Source organism: Phodopus roborovskii, unplaced genomic scaffold (assembly GCF_943737965.1).
Source record: "Phodopus roborovskii unplaced genomic scaffold, PHOROB, whole genome shotgun sequence".
NCBI classification, from domain to species: Eukaryota; Metazoa; Chordata; class Mammalia; order Rodentia; family Cricetidae; genus Phodopus; species Phodopus roborovskii.
In genome coordinates this window covers 6,566,204-6,588,347 of record NW_026126469.1, presented here as the reverse complement: position 1 = coordinate 6,588,347, position 22,144 = coordinate 6,566,204, and the positions used below count along the sequence as shown (strand labels likewise).

Here is a 22,144-nt window from a genome sequence, read left to right as displayed (position 1 = left end):
AAGGGAAACTTTCCCAAAATACTACACACAGTAGTGCACGCAAACGATGTGAAGTGGTGGGGTTGGATGGGGGATGTCCACATCGTTTTCTGACCTCTTCCTGCTCTTCCAACCAGAGGGAAGAAGTACCTACACATGTTGTCTAGATTACTGTCTCATCAAATTTTCCATCAAGGAGTGCTCACACGCTGCTGGGGACTGTCAAATGGTAAAATTATGGTGAAAAATAATTTGGCTGTTCTTTAGGGGGAAAAAAGCATTGCACCACAACCCTGGTCATCTCAGTCTTCAGCATTTTTATCTAGTGAAACTAAATATATGCTTGGATGAATGTGCATTGTTTGATTCCATTTCTATGGTACCTTTTTATTTTGTTTTTTGAGATAGGGTTTCTCTGTATTGTTTTGGAACCTCTCCTGGAACTTGCTCTGTAGCCCCAGGCTGGCCTCAAACTCACAGAGATTCACCTATCTCTGCCTCCAAAGTGCTGGGATTAAAGTCATGTACCACCAATGCCTTGCTTCTATTGTACTTTTTAAAAAAGCAAAACATAAGTAATTTTTAAAAAGACAGGTGATTGCCAAGGTTTAGGAATCGGGTTGACTGTTAAAAAAAAAAAAAAAAAAATTCAGGTGTCGGGACCACCTCGACCAGCAAGGAAGACACAATGCTCGGACTCTTCTTTAAACAGCTTTATTCAGGAAACTTGCTCCCAGCCCCAGCAAGCCCTTAAATATTCGCTCACTGCCCAATCAGCTCATGCCACCTGGCGATCCCAGATAGGCCACAGAAGAAGGAAGCACACCAGATCCATCAAGCACTTCCAAATAAGACTTGTTTACAGCTAAGCTCGGACTACCTGGCATCCAGCCAGGCACCCACCTTGGGGCTGTGGCTTCCCACATTCAGGAGTGGAGGTTGGAGAGATAAATCAGTGGTTAAGAGCTTACTGTTTGACAAAGAAAGCATTCTGAGGTTCCTCCATCTTGTATTCTTGCTGAGGCCATTTCAGGTTTAGCTAGAATTTGATCTCCTTGATGGAGAATCCCATGGAAAATTACCAAACTCTGTTCTGAGAACCCAAGGTCAAGATACTCAAGCTAACTTACCTTTGTTTTGATACACTGCCTGCTTCTGCAGAACCTCCTCCAGCTAACTGCTTATCTTAGCTTCTGTTAAACTGCTTGCTTCTGCAAATTCCTCCATGTGGTTTTTGCCTTCAAACAACCCATGCTCTGGACACTCGGGGCTACATCTGGGTCCCTGAACACTTGAGTGTAGTCCCAGCCAGCTGGAATAAAGACTTTCAATTGTCTATAAATTGCCTGAGTGGTCATCTCTGGTGGACTCCTCCTAACAATTACTCTTCCCAGAGGACCTGGGGTCAATTCCCAGCATCCACAGGGTGATTCACATCCATCTGCACTCCAGTTCCAGGGACTCTGATATCCTTTTCTGACCAGGCATGCACATGGTGCACAGACACACATGCAGGCAAAGATACACATAAAATAAACATAAGAATATTTTGTTTAATGAGGGAGCTTTCTAGGATGATGGAAATGTATTGACAAATCTTAGACAACTGCACATTGTGGGTGCAGGAAGAACATACCATTTTCTGTCCTTTCCTGCCCCCTTCTCACTAGAGGGCATATCCCCCCCCACTGTTTTTGTTTTTTTTTTTTTTTTTTTGAGCCCTGCCTGTCCTGGAATTCTCTGTAAACCAGACTGACCTAGAACTCAGAGATCCCCCAGCCTCTGCCACCCAAGGGCTGGCATGAAAGGTATATCTCTCACCACTGCTCATCATTAAAAGAAATTATGGGGGGGGGTAGTGTTTTACCTTTCTCTTTTGTATTCTTTAAAAGACTCGAAGGTTGAGATGTAGCTCAGCGGCAGAATACCGGTCTGGCATGTGCTAGATTCTCATTTCTATCTTTAGTACTGCAAAATAAATAAAAATATAGAAGACTTCCCACTGTTGTAAGGTGCTGTCATCAGAACCTAACCACCATCATCTGTATGAGGTCACCACCCATACCTATTTTCCCCAGTCTGTCTGAGCACATGATTGACCAGATCCCAACTTTACATTGTAAGCAACAGAGTGGTAAAAACAAACACACAAACAAACAACCCACTGAAATGGCCACTCCATGATGTTGTATGATATTCTGATTATACTTTGAAAACAAAGCTTGCTTGGAGTCAGGGTGGAGCTAGGCACTAGCTGACCAAGAGGAATTGGAGGACTGAGGCCAGAGAGGATACAGGCATTAGAAAGGGAGGGCTGAGAGAGGGCTCAGTCCTTTCGGATGGAGGAAGGGAAGCGATAGGAGGCCACTGCTGGCTGCTCCCCTGCTTCTCTGGTCTTTCAGGTTCTTACCCCTATATTTGACTCCTGATTTTTTTATTGATAAGGAATAATTAGATAAATGCTTCGCCATGGTGATGGTGGTGGGGTTATTGTGAGTAAGAGAAAGAACATTCAGTGGTATCTGGAAGAATCCAAAGCAGAGGAAAAAACTGGACATGGCCAGGACTATTTGCAACAGAATCAAGAATATCCGGGGCAGGGGAAAGCCTTGCTGGTATATAGAGAATAAATGGTGTTTAGGAGGAGGGAAGCCCGTGAACTGTCTTTACTTCTGGCACTTGGGAGGCAGAAGCAGGCAGATCTCTGTAAGGAAGCTAGCTTAGTCTACAGACTTAGCACCAGGCCATCCAGGGCTACATATCGAGGCCCTGTTTCCAAAATAATAAAAATAAATTAATAATTGTACTGTCTTCTTGAAGAATCTCTCCCTTCAACAGCATGGTTAATTTCTTATCTCTTCTGACTAATTTTGAAGTCTATTTTTCAGCTCTCGGGGAGGGAGGCATTTGCTTGTCTCCTATGTCCATTTACTTGGACCTTTCCCATCTTTTCACCTGAAGCTTACATCTGTCTTTGATGGTGATGGATCCTAGTTGTTTGCACATGCTGAAAGTATTTTCAATCAGGGAAACTCAACCATTAATATTCAGTAGTGCACAGGGCAACAGCAGGATAACCACAAGGAGTTCCAGTGAGGGCCAAGTATTGATAGTGTAGCAGAAACCTCAAACCGGAGGAGGCCTCGAGCCAGATCAATGTCTCTGCAAAGAACACTTGCAAGTGAAGAGATATGGATAAAAGGGTTGACTGTGGCCCAGCTAGATCTGCCTATCGGTGTGGAAACATCCTGAGTATCAGCCCAGCCTTTGTTCCCCATGGCCAGGCATTGACTAGAGGTGAGTCTGGGACCAATTCGGGTGGACTCTCCCCTATACCCTTCCCCGGGAACTCCCTGGGTTGGCCCCAGATCTGGCTGCCCGTGTGTCCTGTCCCCATCGAGAGCACTCTTGGAACTCTGATACACACCCACCCACACCCACCTGTGTCTTTTTATAGGTGAGTTAAGACCATTAATGCTGAGGGAGAGTAAGGACCATCGATTGTTAATGCTTGCTTGTTTTAGATTTGTTGTTGGCGGTGGTATTGTGAATATATTTGTCCTGCTTTACCCTTGGTTTCTGGTGTAGTGGTATTATCTGTTGCCTACGTCTTTGTGAGCGTAGTTAACTTCCTTGGGTTGGAGTTTTCCTTCCAAAACTTTCTATAGGGCTGGATTTGTAGATAACATATTGTGAGAATCTGGCTTTGTCATTAAATATCTTGTTTTCTCCATTTATAGTGATTGAGAGCTTTGCTGGGTATAGTAGCCTGGCATCCGTGGACTCTTAGTACTTGCAGAACATCTATCCAGGACCTTCTGGCCTTGAGGGTTTCCATGGAGAAGTCAGGTGTAATTTTGATAGGTCTGCCTTTATATGTTACCTGTCCTTTTTCCTTCGCTGCTCTTAATATTCTTCTTCTATTCTGTATGTTAGGTGTTTTGATTATTATATGTCAAGGGGTCTTTTTTCTTTGGTCCAGTCTATTTGGTGTTCAGTATGCTTCTTGTACTTTCATGGGCATGTCCTTCTTCAGATTGGGAAAGTTTTCCTCAATGATTTTGTTGAATATGTTTTCGGCACCTTTGAGCTGGGCTTCCATACCTTCCTCTATGCCTATTATTCTTAGATTTGGCCTTTTCACTGTGTCCCACACTTCCTGGATGTTTTGTGTTAATGATTTGTTGGATTTACAATTTTCTTTGGTCGATGAATCTACTTCCTCTAGTTTATCTCCCATGCCTGAGATTCTCTCTTCCATCTCTTGTATTCTGTTGGTTATGCTTGCATCTGTAGTTCCCGATCATTTGCCCAGTTTTTCTATTTCCAACATTCCTTCGGTTTGCGTTTTCTTTATTGTCTCTATTTCAGTTTTCAAGCAGTGTTAAGAGCCTTACCTGGCGGCTCAAGCTTTACCTAGCTTGACAGAGGACTCAGTTACGCAAGTCCTCCCTTTTAAAGCAAGTGCACCATACCCCACTCTCTCCTGCTTTCAGTTGGTCACCAGCTACCCCCTTTCTCTCCCCTCTCTCAATAAACTCCACGTGGGCACTGAGTCTCGTGTTTGTGTTTTATAGGCATTAGCTGCTGCAAAAGAACAACATCTCTGATCATGTAGGCAGGTCTTTGCCCACCCCCATCCTTCCCCCAATAAAACTTCCCATATAAACTCTGTCTGCATGATGTGTTTGTCCCTTGCCTCCTGTGGTTTGGACTCTCTTGCCAAGGTCTCTCTTGCAACCTGTGTCTATGAGCAACCAAACTTCTCCTTTTCTGAACCCCACCAATAGAAGCTGAAACAATGAATGGGGTCCCTTAGGTGTCTTTACTCGTGTGAGAAGTTCTGTAGTGTGTTTGAATAAGAATTTTTTTTCATGTTTTCATTCTACATAGGCCCCTTTTTTTCTTTTTAAGCCTGGAAACACCCAGCCCAGATCTTTACCACCAATAATAAAAGAGTTTCTGAGAGACACCCCTCTATTGTCATCCTTTTACCTCTTCAGATAAATGAGACGATAGAGCAGTTTTGGACGTGCTTCTTATAGATTACAATCTAACAATGTAAACCGTGGTCCTAAGGTTGCAGAGGGAGTTAAGGAATGCTTTTTTTTAAAACTATAAATGGGGTTTATTGTGAGAGTCCTAGAAAACTGCAGATGTTTAGGTAGAAAGGGAAAAGGCATTAAGCATGATTCACTGCTATTGTAACGTTCTCATTTGAAACATCCTTATTGCATAGGAACATCATCTTCACAATAAATTTTAATTGTGTTGGGATGCTTGACTCTTAGCTGGCTAAGGATCAAGCTGACTCATGTATGGGAATCTCTTTTCCTTTCCCTAGCATGCTTAATTTTCTCATGGTTTTTCTATCCTGGCTCGATCTAAACCAGCAGAAGTAAGGATAGAACTATTTATGTCTTGCTCTTTGGCTCTCAGACTATTGAAAATACTGGACCCTAAGAAAACTGAACCGCCCCAGAAATCTCATATTGGAGGGGAAAAAAAACAAAAGGCTGAATCTCTGGGGACAGCAGAATGGAGCTGAGATAGTGGTGAGGGGCGAGAAAAACAGTTCCCTTATTGTACACCCCTTGCTATTTAAGCCTTATCCCCATATTAGATCTGGAAGATGAACTTGCACAGTCACTGGACCTCTGTTCTTCCCAGTGTGGCACCATTGAATAAATAAATTTTTTCCTGCTTTTTACTATGTCTGAGTGTTGAGTCGGTGTAGTGGAGACAGGTGGCCCAACCTGGCTTGTTAAGGTTGCCAGTGTACAGGCTCAGACCCGAACAATTCCGGTATCAGTACTGTTGAAGAACTACCAATGGCTGGGTATGGCTGCAACTAAGGCATTGGGGATGCAGTGGCCTAAAACAGCTGACTGACAGGCTAGAATTTCACTTCTCGTTAAAGGTTCTTATTATGATGGTATCTTTCTGATAACATTAAGTGGTAAGACGCAGGACAAGTGACAAGCTCTATTCGGGCAAGTCATTTCCTCTCGGAGCCTCGGGAGCACTGTGAAAGTGTCTTGTGATTAAATGTGATAACCTGAGGGGTTCTGATACACAGCGGTAAGCAAATGTCCCCAGCCACTCACCAGGGCTTCTGTGCTGCTGCTAGAGGAGAGGAGACCGGCCGGAACCGGTTCCGCCTCCAGGTGGCGCTCTAGGCTGCTGCCCCGCGCTCGGCGTTCTTCCTTCGACCCGGAAGTGGTTCCGAGACTGGGGTTGATAAGGTCGGGCAATGGTGGGGCAGAGTTTGGGAAGATGGCGTTGCGAGGTTGGGCACAGCGAGGCTGGGGCTGCGGTCAGGCGTGGGCGCCTCCCGCAGTCGGCGGCTGCCCGGAGCTCTCTGCGGCCCAGGCCCCGCGGCTGCTCGGACGCAGGTAATGGCTGCCGCTTCCTGCTTCGCGGTTTTCCCTGGAGCTGGGTCGCGCGCATCCTGGGGGAGGCTGCGGCGGCCGTCTGGGTTCCGGCTCTCCATTATGCACGAGTTCTTCCCAAAGGTGCCTCCTCTCCGCCACGCTTTGCCTTGGTGCTTCGTTCCCTTCTCGCTTCCGAGGGTGTCGCCCCGGCCCTGGCCGCGCACCCAGGCTGGCCGAGCCCTGCCCAGTTCTCCAAGTCCTTCCTACTCCTTGTGAGCGACGTGGTGGAAAGGGGCTAACTTCTGAGGGCCGATTGCGTGTCGGCTCATGTCCTCGAGAGAAAAAATACTGACCCGGCTTTTCAGTGAAGCAGTTGTAGAGCTGGCAGGGTAGCTGAAGTCTGATTTCATTTCCTGTGCCTGACAGACTTGTTCCACATAGAAAGCACGGAGTCGGGGGGAATACAGGCCTGCCCTACAGAGGCCTTTTCCTTAAAGTGTTGAGACTCAGGGATTGATTGATTGATTGATTGATTGATTGATTGATGGCTTGGGAAAGAAAGTCATCCCATTACTGCTGAGGGAAGCACATGACCTTTCAGGTCCACCAGTTTTGCATTAAGTGTAATAAAAGAGAAATTGTTAAGACGTAGAAGAACTCATTAACTTTGAAATTTCAACCAAAGATGTCAACTTTGTTATTTCTGCCTAATTTGATGGGACGATTACACCAAAGAGCCTGAAGTCTTATACTGTGTGGGCTAGCCAGTGGTAAATAATTAAGATTCATTCAGCGTGGATGTTCTTAATTCACCAGAGGTGGGCACAGGCCTGTAACATCAGCTCCCAGTAGTCTGGAGCAGGAGGATGTGAGTTGGGAGCCTTGGGAAGATTTATTAAAAATAAATAAGTAAAAGTCACCTGGGCTGTTTGTAGAGCTTGTCACATCCCAGGTACCACCCAGAATCAGAAAATCAGAATCAGGAAGATGATAAAGCTGGAGGAATCAGTTTGGATTTTTTTTGCTTGTTTGTTTTTTGTTTTGTTTTTTGTTTTTGTAAGCTTCCCCAGGAGAGTTTATCAGCATTTCCGGGAAAAGTTGCATACAATATAGCGCACAGTGAAATTTCCATGACCCAGGGTGTCATGGTTCTTCAGGAATTAATCTTAAACAGCCTGTTGTGGTCTGACATCCTTGTAAAGGTGATCAGTAGTTGAAGGCCAACCTGGGCAACATAAGACCATGCCATTAATAAAAGAAAAAAAAAAATGTAACAGGTGATCCTGGTGATTTGCTGTAATGGTTTTGGGAAAAGGCGGCAAGGAGAGCTGACTCCCTTCATTCTCCAGGAACCACTAGTAAAGTAGAGTTCATTGATAAAGAGTGCTTGTCTATTATACACACTCTCCAGTAAGGCCACACACAGAGAACTTCTCAAAACAGTACTGTCTTCGATGGTGGTTCAGGCCGGTAATCCCAGGACCTGGGAGGTGGAGATTGTAGGATCTGACTGTAAGGCCAGCATGGATTACTTGACCCTGTCTCATAACCTCCCCCTCCCCCACTCCCATTCATGTGGTGTTAAGGATTTATATGGACAGGACACACTGAAAGTGACATTCTTCTGGTTGCATGGGAAAATGCACTGAATAGAATGTCAGTGGCCTGAAGTACTGGCTTTGCCCGTCTGCTGAAGTCCAGATTTACTAGGAAGTAGTTCTTTGTGATCATTAGTCTGTTTTGAGTTCCCGTGGTTCTGAAATTAACATGCAGAATGGCCCAGTCTATGTGGTTTTAAAGAGGGCTAAAGAATTTACATTTTACAAACACTTTCTGTGTTGTCGTAGGATTTATATTATTTATATTATATGATAGGTTACAGGAGCCCACAAGTACTAAATTACTTATTATTTGCTCTTTCACAGGAAACAAAAAATCATTTAGGCACTTAAGTTTGAAAGTAGAAACCTGCATAATTTTCCAGTTGGATGAAATCCAAAGGAAGCAAATGGTTGATTGGAGCACCTCTGTGGGTTAAATGACAGACTTTAGAAGCAATTACAAAGTAGTAAATCAGGCCTGTTCTTTTCATGCTCTGTTAATTCAAGATGTGTTTCAAGAAAATAATTTTGGCCTTTGGTAGTTGATATAGAGCCAGGTGTGGTGGCTCACGACATGGATTCCAGCACTCACGAAGAGGATCCTGCAAATTCAAGGCTATATATATATATATATATATATCAAGTTCCTGCCTAGCCAAAGGTATATAGCAAGACTCTGTCTCAGAAAACAAACAAACAAAACAAAACACAAAATAGAGAGGGTATGTAGAATTTGCCTATCAAAAACAAACAAACAAACAAAAAAACAACCTTGTTTTTAAATGGAATGATTCTTATCAACCACATCTCTTCATTTGAGTACCAGGCTTTTTCTTCTCAACTTTGTTAATAAACCTAACAGTGCCAACCTTTATGTATAAGTTGTATTTATACTTACATGTGTGAAAATGGTTTATATTAACATTACTTATAATGTCATCATCTAATCAACAATACATGGATATAAGTTTTCTATTAAAGTTATGACCTTGGGGCTTAAGTGATAGAGTAGGTTAAGAGTACTGGCTGCTCTTTTAGAGAACCCTGGTTCCATTCCCAACATGCACATGACAGCTCACAACTGTCTATAACTTTAGTTTCAGGGGGATCTGACACCTGGGTTCTTCAGGCACCAGACATGCACATGGTACACAGGCACACACATAGGTAAAACACTCATACACATAGGCAAAATTTAAAAAGCTTATTTGTTTCCAGTTTTCCTGGACAAATTTCCACCTTACATACTCATCTAAATGAGTAAAACTAAATGTCTTTTCTTTAACTTTTCAAACTTTAGAATTTTGATTGTGATGCAGAGGTAGGTAACCTTTTGTTAGAATTGCCTGGTTTTTTTTTCTGGACATGGTACAAGTCTATAATCCAGTACTCAGGGTCACCACCTTAAGCCATAATGAGTCTCTATCTTAAAAGGATAAAGAATGGTTGATAAGTTTAAACTTGAGTTGAGTTCCTATCCTTTCTAATTCCTGTTCTGGTAAGAGAAACCAGTAGTACTGGGCTACAACTTTAGGTCTGTATAGTGGATGCGTTCTAGTAATGACTCTTTGGTTTGGTCCAAAGTGACATTGCTTATTTTGATTACTTATCACTTTATTTATTAGATTTACTTTTGCTCTTTAACGTCATTGGGTGTTGGAGAGATAGCTCAGCAATGAAGAACGCTCATTGCTCTTGCAGAGGACCTGGGTTTGAGTCCCACACCCACATAGTTGTTCACAACTGTCTGTAACTCTAGTTCCAGGGGATACAACACCCTCTAGGTCTCTGCTGGTACCTGGGATGAATGCACAAACATACGTATAGACAGAATATCTATATGTAATAATGCTTTTGGGACTAGAGAGATGGCTCAATGGTTATGAGCACTGGATAGTCTCCTAGAGGACCCAGGTTCAATTTCCAGCACTCACATGGCGGTTCATAAATTGCCTGTAATGTCAGTCCTAGAAATCTGTTACCCTCTTCTGGCTTCCACAGGTACCAGACAAGCATGAGTTGTACAGACGTACAGGCAAACAAAACACTCATCACATAATTAAATTTAAAACAAGAATAAAGCTTTTTAAAAAAATCATCTCTTAGGGATGTATTTGACTATAAAACTGATTGTGATTTAGATAAATGATAGTTCTTACCTAAGATGTTTTGAGAGAAGGAAGTATCTGCAGTCTTGGCTCTGTAGTTCCAAAATGTTAAGGTATTAGTGTAAATCCCTTGACCTTTCTCTTGGCTTTAAAGATAGCTGTTCTAGCTTTAGATATTACATCCTTATGAAAGCTGGAAGGAGGTGTATATGTGGGGAGGGGCGATAGAAAGAGGCAGACAGACAGAAGATGAACAGACAGAAACTATTGATGTTTCATTTAGCCAAAATTCTGGCTGATGTGACACACATTGCATTCTGAAAGCTGGAAAAATGAAGGGATGGGTTGGACTGCTCAATGCTGTTTGCTTATCAGACTGATAACTGTCACAGAAGGGAGTTCAAAGCATTGAAGGGTGTTTAAGAGCTATTTAGGGCAGCCTTCGAATTGGTTGAATAAGTAGATAGCATGAAATCAAATTGTTAAATGTAATCCAGACATGGAGGAGGGGACTAGACTAGGAATAAAAAGCTTTGTATTTTTATTTTGAGACAAGTCTTACACAGCTCAGTGACCTCAAACTGCGTATGTAGCAATCCTTCCTCTCTCCATCTCTTGAGTGCTGGGATTGCAGATGTTTTACCATCCCTGGGTTGTGCTGTGCTGGGGATTAAGCCCAGGCCTGCATGTGAGTTAGTCAAGTGGTCTACTGACTTACATCTCAGCACCTCCTCCCCTTTTTGAACCAGGACCTTTAGTGTAGCCTGGGCTACTCAGGAATTCATTATTCTTCCTTAGCTTCCTGTTGAGGGTGTGATGAGAATAATAGCAAAAGAAAAATGTACTTTAAGAACTTGCATGGATTGAGTTTGCATAGATAAAGGAACTTAGAGCTTTTGAGTGCATGTCTACTAAGGAGTTTGGGAATAGGACCATCAGTGTGAAAGATCAATTTGAAGAGTAGAGCACATAGACACACCAAAAGCTGGACTGGGGACTGTGGTTACTAGTGTCAGATGTTTTGAGAAGGCCAAGCAGTAAGGACTCAAGAAGATCCTTTTTGAATGTGTTTGGTTGGTGTCCTTAAACAGTGAGATAAGGGAAGAGGTGAGAGGAACCCCCACTTCATAATAATCAATACTCATCAAATAGTTACAGTTCCAAGGATAACACACTAAGTTTTTGTTTTGGAAACTGATCAAAATTCAAACAAAACAAAGTTATGTTTATTGAAGCTGACAGTTTATGACTCTACTAGGTAGAAGACACCTGCAATCCTGGGGTGTTGGGGATGAGCAAGCACACAATAAATAAAATAGAAACAAAAAGAAACAGTATACAACTTCTATAGCTTTTTTTCTCAGATAACAGAACCAATATGGAGACTAGAGAAATTATTTTTCTGATTGATACAAAGTAATAGTCCAGTGGAGCATTCTCTGAACTATTATAGTTTCTGTTTTATTTCTCCCAGGAGAATTAAGGATTCCTACTTCTAGCAGGAGGGGTTGGGGAAGGATTCTTTCTTTAAGGGGCTGGCTACTGGAAGTTTGACCATGCTCCAGTGGGTATATGGCCAACACATATTGGACTTGGTATTCCCCACCTTTTTAGGGGGTAGGTGACAAGGGACAGGGGTTGGACATGTGAAAATGGGGAAGTGAATGTGATCAGGGTACATTATGTGAAACTCAAAATAGTCAGTAAAAATATTATGTTGGAAAAAAAAGACATCTACTTGAGATTAGAAGTCTTGCCTCTTGTTGGATTGGTATGAAAATAAAGTGAGATGATGATGGCTCAGGCCAAGTGGAGGTTCCTAGGATGCTGATTTGTAAGATGTACTGTGTTTAATGAGATACCACCCACTCTCCACAGGTTTAACTCATTTCTTCAGCAAAAGTGCGGATTTAGAAAAGCACCAAGGAAGGTTGAACCTCGAAGATCAGACACAGGGTCAAGTGGTGAAGCATACAAGAGAAGTGCCTTGATCCCTCCTCTGGAAGAGACTGTCTTTTACCCTTCCCCTTACCCTATACGAACTCTCGTGAAGCCCTTTTTCTTCACCATTGGGGTAAGGGCTCATGCCACTGGTATTTTCCAAGCTTTCTGCCAGCTCAGTGTTCAAGAGCTGCCCTGGGCGGGTTCTGGTAAAAACAGAGGGGTGGGGCTCAGTGGGACTGGGAAGCTGGCCAAGTGAATTCAGATTTCAGAATTTGGCCCTATTACGTGAGCTTTGAAGAAGACATGTATGAGCTTCCTATTTCATGTAGCATTTCAAGAGGCACTAAGTTGGTATTTTTATTTTATCTGGAGAGTTGTTAGAAATAGGCCTCTGGATGCTCGATAAAGCCACACGGTAGGTGTTACTGTGCTAGGTGGAATATTATCTGGGAAATGTATTTCCTTTTCAGATGACTTAAATATTTTCTCTAGTTCACAGGCTGTGCATTTGGATCAGCTGCTATCTGGCAATATGAATCACTGAAATCTAGAGTCCAGAGTTATTTTGATGGCATAAAAGCTGACTGGTTGGATAGCATACGGCCACAAAAGGAAGGAGACCTCAGAAAGGAGGTGAGAATAAACATTGCTTTCTTTAGCCTAGCTAACCACACATTTAAAAGTCTAGTTAGTTAGAAAGTATTCTTTTTTATTTATTTTTAAACTTTTATTATTATGTGTTGGAGAAAGGTAGTGGGTGAGTGCCATGGTATTCAAATGGTGGTCACAGAACTTTTTTTAAAATACAGGATCTCATTCTGTAGTCCTGGCTGGCCTGGAACTCAGAGATCCACCCACCTCTGCCTCCCAGACGCTGTGGATAAAGGCATTTGTACCATGCCCAGCTTTTTATAATGGGTTCTAGGGTTCAAACTCAAGTTAGCTGGCTTGTACAGCAAGTGTCTTATCTACTGAGGCCTGGCCCTAGAAAGTGTCCTAACTTACAAAGTTTCTAGATACATTATTTTTACTGGTTAATACATGCTGGGTACTGAGGCCATGGGTAGCACACTGCTCAACTGCTGACCATCTCTGTAAGTCTTTAAAATGTTGAAAATGATAGGTAATGTGTGTATAAAACCTGAATCCAAAATAGCTTTCTTTTTTAATAATAGTTAAACAAATAGTAGGTTACGGTATTTAAAAGCCATGTTTATTAAAGAAAATTGAAACAGTTTGAGTACAGTGTGGAAGATGAAGGCCTAGCCTGGCATGGTAGCATGGGCCTTTGTCCCTGCTACCTGGAGATATCCAAGTCCGGGAATTTGAGGAAAGCCTCAACAACAAAGTGAGTTCTTGGTTAGAAAGCTGATTCTTAGACACTTATTTGTACCACTACATGCATCTCTGGGGACTCACACCGTCACAGTTACAGTTATAGCAGTGGGATCACATTGCATACAGGTGTGTCATTCCTTTTTAGTCTTAACATTTTTCCACATGAAAGTCTGGTTCATAAGTTCATAATTAGCATTGTTTTTTGAGACAAGATCTCAAATATGAACTCAAACTAGTCTTGAATTTGTTATGTGGCCAAGAGTGACCTTGAATTTCTAATCCTCCAGCCTCCACTTCCCAAGATCTGAACTGGTAGGTGTGTGTACTAGCACTGTTTTCTGTGTGCTAGGGATGGAGGCCAGGACTGTGCATGCCAGGACTTCACAGCCCAAGAATAGTTTTCACTTAAACATGTTAAATATGGAAACATTTCAGATTGAGAGATTGAGAAGTAGAATAGTATAATGAAGCCTGTTACTGTCCAAACAGTGGTTCCCAGCACATGGCCAGTTTTATTTTTCATATCGTTCCCTTTCCTTACTAGATTATTCCTTACTAGATTATTGTTTAGTCCCTAAATATTCTTTTTTTTTTTTTTTTTTCCCTGAGACAGGGTTTCTCTGTATTGACTTGGAGCCTGTCCTGGAACTCACTCTGTAGACCAGGCTGGCCTTGAACTCACAGAGATCCACCTGCCTCTCCCTCCCGAGTGCTGGGATTAAAGTCGTGCACCGCCAACGCCTGGCAAGTCCCTAAATATTTCAAAGTATATTCTGAAAACGTAAGGTTTTTCTTATCTACTGCAGTGAGAGGTATTCTACATTAAAAGTGTGGTCCCAGTTATGGTGGCAGAGGCAGTCAGGCCTCAGCAGTGATATTGACTCTTTCAAAAAAAAAAAAAAAAAAAAAAAAAAGTGGCAATTTTCGTAAAAGGTATAGTTTGGATTTCGTTTTTTGAAGATTTATTTTATGTGTATGAATGCCTTTCCTGCCTGTCTGTATGTGCACCATGTGCATGCCACCAGAATGGTTACTGGATCTCTTAGAACTTTTTTATAAAAGTGCTTGCATATGAACTTCAGTCCTCATAATTTTGAAGAAAGTGCTATGAGCCTGTGAGCCATTTCTCCAGCTCCCTTAGTTAAAAAAAAAAAAAAAATTTTTTTTTAATTTAATTTTGTTTTGTTTAGATAGGGCACTGGAACTCACTATTGTAGACCAGGCTGACCTGAAAGTCTCAGAGATCTGCCTGCCTCTGCTTCTCACGTGCTGGGATTAAAGCCTTTTGCCACTACAGCCAAGTCTCAGCAATTTTAAACTCGATAGTACCTCCCCACTTCATCTTGTAGTGTGCCTCTTGGCCTCTTGGTAGGCCTCATGAAGATACTGCTAGATAAACTTTATCGTCTTATTACAGGAGAATCTGGTTTAAAAGCAAATGCCTTAGCAGTGGTCCTGTGGAGGTTATCTGAGTTTAAAACATGCTTTCAAGAGGCCACAGACATCAATGCAGACTTAAACTTCTTTTCCCCATGAGCACAGCACAGAAGCAGCTTTGCTCTTGAGACAGCAAACAGTATAACCTTGATTTGAATTTTTTTTTTCTCAAGATAGTGTTTCTGTGTAGCTCTGGCTGTTCTAGAACTCACTCTATAGATCAGGCTGGCTTTGAACTCACAGAGATCTGCTTGCTTCTGCCTCCCAAGTGCTGGGATTAAAAGTGTGTGCCACCACCATCTGGCTTTGATTTGAATCTTTAATTAACTTTCTGTAGTCTGAGCCTCACAGCGCATTCTTATTCTATCATTAAATTCTCAGTTTCATGTTTAACAGTATGTTTTCTGTACTGCATACATTATTTTGGGCCTTTTTTCAGAATTTAGCTCTTTTTTCTCCTATAGTTAATTATTTATATTTATACCTACAATTAGGGAATTGTGAAGAGAATTTTTCAGTGGGAGGAGTGTTAAAATGAAATTGTGTGGGAACAACAAGGGAGATACTGGAATTGGATGAAATTAGTTACTTATCAAGGACAGTAAACTATTTCTCTAAAAAGTATAAAGGACCATGATGCTTAGGAGACATGAAATAAATGTTGTTTCAGGTCCTCCAAATTAAAACTGAGAAAAATGTTATGACCAAAGACATCATGGTGGTCAGTAAATATGGGTTGATAGGTTTCTTGGTCACAACCACATTTTTAAAAAAAGAATTCTGAAGATTAAGTAATACAAGAAAAATGTTTTATTTGATAAGTAATTCTTTTTCATTAAATAGTTTCAGACCTCAGAAAAAACACCTGCCTTTCCCCTTAGTCTGAAGTGTTTCAAATAGAGTTATATGCAATTTTCCTTCTGTTTTAGATTAACAAGTGGTGGAATAGCCTAACTGATGGCCAGCGGACTGTGACAGGTTTGTGTTAGCTTACACGTTTTAGCCATTCAAGGGAAGAGAAATCAGAACAAAAGGTACAGTATGTCTCAGGCAATGGCTTTCATACCGTGCTCACTGGTGGCTTAGAAGATAGGGACTCTCTGTACCTACATGCCTACGTAATAGTGTAAATTAGTGTGGTCCACGTCTGCAATAGGACACAGAGTTCAAGGCCAGTCTGCCTTACTTAGCAAGGCATTATCAAAAGGTCTTGCTAATACCACAAAAAGTCTTTCATAAATATTTTCACAATGTCCTAAATCACTTTTCCAGTTTGTATATAACATGATATTGAGCAAATTATATAGTACTGCTTATAAATCGTTCTTGAGCAACTGTTATCTCCCCCACTGAAGATGAAGGAATGCTGGGATATAGCATAATTGGTAGAGTGCTTACCTAGCAAGGCCTTGGGTTCAATTGCAGCACTGCACAGACCGAGAGAAGTGGCATATGCTTATAATCCTAGCACTTGGGAGGTGGAGGCGGGAGGATCAGAAGTTTAAGGGTGCATGACAAGTTTGAGGCCAGCCTGGAATACAGAAAACAAGAAAGAAACCAAAGGAGACATTGCTCAAGTCACAGGGGTCTCTATTTTCTGGGCTGGGTGCAAGGAAGTTATTTCTATTTTATCGATGATGACACTGGCTCCTAGAGAAAGAACTTTTCTCTCCCTTTTAACTATTTGAGAATTTTATTTATGTATAAAATGTATCAAAAAGAACTTTTGAAGTCAAACTGCTAGTAAATAGAGATGAGTTTTAACCCAAGTCCACCTACTAAATCATGTTCAAAAAGTTCCCTTAAAGTGAGCTTGTGATCATGTAATCCGTGCCACCATGGTGATTTTATTTTGTTCTTTTTCTTTTCTTCCCTGATTTGAGGGGTGAGGAGACAGAATCTGTAGACCAGGCTGACCTGGAATTTGGAGATCTCCCTGCCTCTGCCTCCTGAGGACTGGGATTATCGGTGTGTGCCACTAATACTTGCTTCTTTGATACACTTTTATGGAAAGACAAATCTGATTTTTTCAGAGTAACAGTTTTACAATATTTTATGGACTTAATAATCTCAAGGAAATAGATCTATAAGTTCTATACAGTTATATAAATAGTAAACCATGATTTTTAGAGAGTAATCTGATACTAATTACTCTCAAACTAAGTTAGATTTATTGGTAAATTTATGTTCCCCTTAACTTCTTGGTAGATAAAAGGGTATTTATATGCCTTAATTTAGACCATTTTATATGATGGTTAATTTTTCCTTACCTTATTGGAACCTGATGTTGTCTTCAAGCTTATGATTGTCATGCTTTCTTTAGAAAGTGCTTTTGTTTTTCTGAATTCATTGCCATTTTCTCATAAATAACACCAACTGTCTTGAAGGTAAATATGAGCATTTTGAGGACAAAAGTGAAGTCAGCATATACTGTGTATACAGTAACATCAGTTAAAGTCTGTTAGCAAATGGACCTTCAATCAACAGATAAGACTTTTGGAGTTGTCATAGCCAAGGCTGTAGAATTGATTAGGCAATATGGTCTTAATAAACACAATTACTGCAAAGGTAGCTCTGTAGAAGCACATCTGTTTCCACTGAGATTAGCATATTTTGTTTGCATGTTTTCAAAAAGCAAACAAAATTAACAGCATTTCCTTAGGGTAGCTGATCTGTAGTAGTTTCCATTTTTTTTTCTTTCAAAATTACATCTGTTTATTTGTGTGTCTGTGAAGTGTGCATATGATACAGGATGTATAAGTGGAGGTCAGAGGACAGTTGTCAGGAATTGTTACACTGTGTGACCCAGGGATTGAAGTCAGGCTATCAGGTTTAGCAGTAGGCATGGAGCCATCTCATCAGCCCTCCTTTAGCATTTTTATTACATTTCACAGTTGCTTGATATGTTGTGTTTGAGGACCTTAATGTTTTTACCCATTTAACATATGAAAAGGCCTGGGCTCAAACTAAACTTTTTCTCAGCTGGCCATGGAGAACCAACTGTTGACAGGGTTTCTGTCCCACCCCATGCTGTAGCTCTTCAGTCCCAAATAAACATACAGAGGCTTATATTAATTATAATCTGTTTGGCCTATTGCTTGGCTTATTACTAGCAAGCTCTTACAATTTAAATTAACCCATAATTCTTAACTGTGTTTAGCCACTTGGCTTGTTACCTTGTCTCAGTAAGGTATTCTCATCTTGCTTCCTCAGCATCTGGCTGGCACCTGACTCTTTGCCTCCCTCTTCCAAGCATTCTCCTAGTTTGGTAGCCCCGCCATATGGCCAGCCTAGCTACTGGCCATTCAGTGTTTTATTAAGCCAGTAAGAGTGACAGATCTTTATAGTAGTGAACAAGAGCATTGTCCCACATAACACAACTTTACAGGTGGATCTCTGAAATCAAGGCCAGTCTGCTTTAAATAGTGAGACTGTTTCAAAAACATTTTTTTTTTTTTTTCATGGCAGTAGTAGTTCATTCATTAAAAGGAGTTGGAGCTGGAGAGATGGTTCAGTAGTTAAGAGAATGTACTGCTTTTCAGATAATCTGAATTTAGTTCCCAACAGCCACATCCAATGGCTTACAGCCACTTACAATTCCAGTTGCATAGTGATCCAACACCTCTGACCTCATCAAAAACCTGCATGTGGACATACCCACATTCAGACACTCACATACTCTAATTAACTTCCCAGCATGAGGATTACAAATGTGTACTGCCAGGGCTGGTTTGCTGGTTTTTATGTGGATGCTGGCGATCTGCACTCAGTCCTTTGCTGCATAAACAGTTCACTAATTAAGCAATCCATCCCTTACATGAGTCATTTCTCATGAAGAATATAGCAATAGAGAAAGTAATTATCACATACATGGTACAACTTTTATGAAGCAGTTTGAGTAAAGTAAATGTAAACATCACCATTAGAAGATTTCAGAAAATGGTCTGTGTGCTTCTGATGTCACCTGAGACGTACTTAGTGCTTTAGCTTTGTAACATCTGGGCTGCTGATCACTTAGCTTTGTACCAGAATTTTAAAGTGTGGCTTATTTTATGTGTGTTTATTTGAGTGTATGTATGTGTACCGTGTGCATGCATAAGCTCTTAAATGTCAGAGGAGGGCATTGGATCCTCTGGAGTTACAGGCAGTTATGATCCACTATGTGGGAGTGTCAGGAACCAAACCTAGGGCTTATAGACTAACTCCTTCCTACTTTCTTTCCTGGGACTTTTGGTGTTCTCAAGGTTGTGTGGGTGGGTTATGTTTATTTAGTTTCAGTTTGTGTTTTTTTTTTTAAAGAACGTGACAAATTCTGACCTAGAGATTGCTTAGCTGTCTGAGAACCTTGCTTGGTATTGCTCACAGGTAGGGAGTGGGAGCAGGGAAGCACTAGTGGACAAAAGTCTCTCACTGGGAGACCAAACTCTTCATGTGAGATTCCTTGACTTCTGAGCCTGTTAAGTCCTGTATTGAGATACAGGTGTCAGCAGATTGTTTAGGATGCATTTGCTCTCTGAGTCCAGAGAAGTTTCTTTGGGTTCCTAAGCTTTAGGTGTAGATATGAGCAGATGGTAAGGAGCCTGCACTGCCTTCTATCTTTAAATGTGGAGTCTCTGTCAGGGAAAACTCCAGTTCCTTGGAGCTGATGTTTTCTTTGGCATCCCTGTGTGGCTGTTTTGTCTCAGGCTGCTCTTGAAAAATCCCTCTTTAGAGGTAGGGTAGAAAGCTCCTTTTAAATTTGTTTCTTTGTTTTGTTAGTTTGGGGATATGTCATTATTGTTGCTGTTATTTTAAATAGGGTCTTATTGTATAGCTCAGGCTGTCCTGGAACTTGCAGGTGTTCTCTTGCCTCTGACTCCCATTTGCTTGGATTATAGGTGTGGGATAGCATACCTGGCTTTGGAAGTTTTCTTGGTTTTAATCAGAAATACCTCCTAGGCTTCAAGTTGCTTGGGGGAAAGGTAGAGTGTGTGTGTGTGTGTGTGTTTTATACTTTTTAAAAATTAATTTATTTTTTACATTCCAGGCCTAGTTCCCCGTCCCTCCCTTCTTTCCTCCTGCTCTGTGTGTGTGTTTGTATCCATGAATACATGTGTGGAAGCCAGAGGTTGACATCAACCCTCTTCCTTAGTTGTTCTCCACCTGAAGAACTTGAGCTCATTGTTTGACTAGCAAACCCTAGGACCCTCCTGCCTCCATCTATCCATGTGGGGTACCATGAATGTACAACCACTTTCACGTTTTTATTTTTTATTTTTTAATTTTTATTTTTACATGGGCATTGAGGATTTGACTCATGCTTGCACAGCAAACTTTCCTCACTGAGCCAGTCCTCGGCTCAGGAAGTAGTTTTCTATACTCTGTTGGAGTCTGTGAGGTAAAGGAGGACCCTGAGGTAGCATTCTTCAGAGTTAGACTTGATGCTGGTGCATGCCATTTTGTCTGAGTTCTCATTCTGCTCAGATTTTCAGCCTGACTTTAGGTGGGAGGATAGATGGGTAGGTGAGGGGTTCCCTAAGGCTTTTTTTTTTTTTTTTTTTTTTTTTTTTTTTGTGAGGCCAACACCTCCTTAATAATAACATGGACATTTAATATTAATTATAAACTCGGCCTTATCTTAGGCTTTTTTTCCAGCTAGCTCTTGTAATTTAAATTAGCCTGTCTCTGTTAATTTACATTTACCTCTGTTTTGTTCCATATGTCCAACTTCTTCAGAGTCTCTGAAATCCACCCTCTTAGGTTCCTCCTCCTCTTCCTCTCTCTACCTGTCTAGCTATTGGCCATTGAGCTCTTTATTAAACCAGTCAGAAGGTGCCTTAAGCAGAGAAATCTTTACAGTGTACACAAATTTTCTGCAACATTTCTCCCTTTTTGTCTAAATAGAAAGGGTTTAACTAACACAGTACAACTTTATAATAAGAACAGTTATTAGGTATTGTCTAAATAAAAAGGAAAGGTTTTAACTTTTACATAGTAAAAATTTATACAATAGGGACAATTTTCAGGTAAGAATTACATTCACAATGTCCAGTCCATATGTATTTCAAAAATTTGGAGAAAGTACTATCTATCCTATCTTAGTTGAGTCCAAAGTTTTATACCTAAACCATTTTCTATCTTTTATTACTATCGCAGAAATATTTTTTGAGGCCTTAAAACATCATCTTAGGTAAACAACTTAAACTTTTGTGTTTTTCAACCTTATAACCATTACATCTTGTTTGTAGGTTTCTTTTTTGAATTTGGTAATGAAAAAATGATATAATTATCTGGTCCTTAAGCCCCATCAGAGACCTGAGAAGGATATATATTACCCAAGTAAACAGAAGTGCAGAGCAGACAACTTCCAAAACTATAGAAATGGCAGAGACAGCTGGCTGTCTGGGCAGTCACCCAAGGTTCCTCTGCAGTGTTGGGGCATCCATTTTCACCCTACAGGCCTAGCATGTCTGACAGACTTTTCTGTGAATCAGGTTATTCTGAAGGACTGTGTCTTGGTAATGTTTGGCAATCACTTTCTTTTGTCTTCTCCTTGTCCAGTTTGGATGCATACTGTCAGTAGTTGAGACAAGGGCAGTTTCTTGCCCAGTGGCTAACTTTGCCACAAATAAAAGCAAATTCTATGTGTTGGTTCTTTGATTCCCAACATTCTGTTTTGAAGTAAATTGGTGCTGCCAGAAGCAGACGTGTCTCATTATCATGAAAAGCCTTATGCTATTAAAACATTTTAAATTCCGTGTTTGGTAGGTCTATGATGTGTTTGAAGACCATCTTTCTATTTAAAATATATCTGTTTGACATAGAAAACATACCTAAGATAATTATAATTTTGATTGTTACAGATGACAGACTACTAACTTGCCTTTATTATTCTAAATAGCTTTCAAGAACTAAAACTTTACATTTGTAAATGAGCTGCATAGCTACAATACCTTAAATAAGAGTAGAAACATACATACAGTATAACAAAAATAAGCTTAAATTTGTATCAATATACAAAAATCCATATCAACATAAAATATTTGAGTCTTGTTTTTAGTTCAAAAGTAGACTCAACAATTCATCTTTTTTATACCAAATTCCCCCTTTTTTCTTCAGAAAGAGATCCCTGAATCTAATCATCTTTGCTCAGCTTCGTTCCTGACCATGACCAACAACAAGTTGCAACCCCACGCCCCAAATGATAATAAACATCCATGACCAAAAATTACCTACCTCCTCTCGGGAATGTGGCCATTGTATTTTCTAGACTCCTCCCTGATATTTGGGGGTGATGGTATCTCTAGGGTACCCTGAGAAAATTGGTGTAATGATCAAGTCTTGGGAGAGCTAGCTGTATTATTTTTTGTTTAGTCTCCGTGTG

At 40.9% G+C, this 22,144-nt stretch overlaps 1 protein-coding gene across 1 annotated transcript in view; it reads left to right on the top strand.

Moving 5' to 3' along the window:
• The first annotated feature begins 6,205 nt into the window (after window positions 1-6,205).
• Parl (presenilin associated rhomboid like) overlaps window positions 6,206-22,144 on the top strand; it is a 30,484-nt gene continuing 14,545 nt past the window's right edge. Inside the window, exons 1-4 of the mRNA XM_051191140.1 lie at window positions 6,206-6,374; window positions 11,941-12,136; window positions 12,499-12,639; window positions 15,711-15,759. Coding sequence (XP_051047097.1) covers window positions 6,256-6,374; window positions 11,941-12,136; window positions 12,499-12,639; window positions 15,711-15,759 — 505 coding nt within the window. The 5' untranslated portion in view covers window positions 6,206-6,255. The remainder of the gene's footprint in view (window positions 6,375-11,940; window positions 12,137-12,498; window positions 12,640-15,710; window positions 15,760-22,144) is intronic.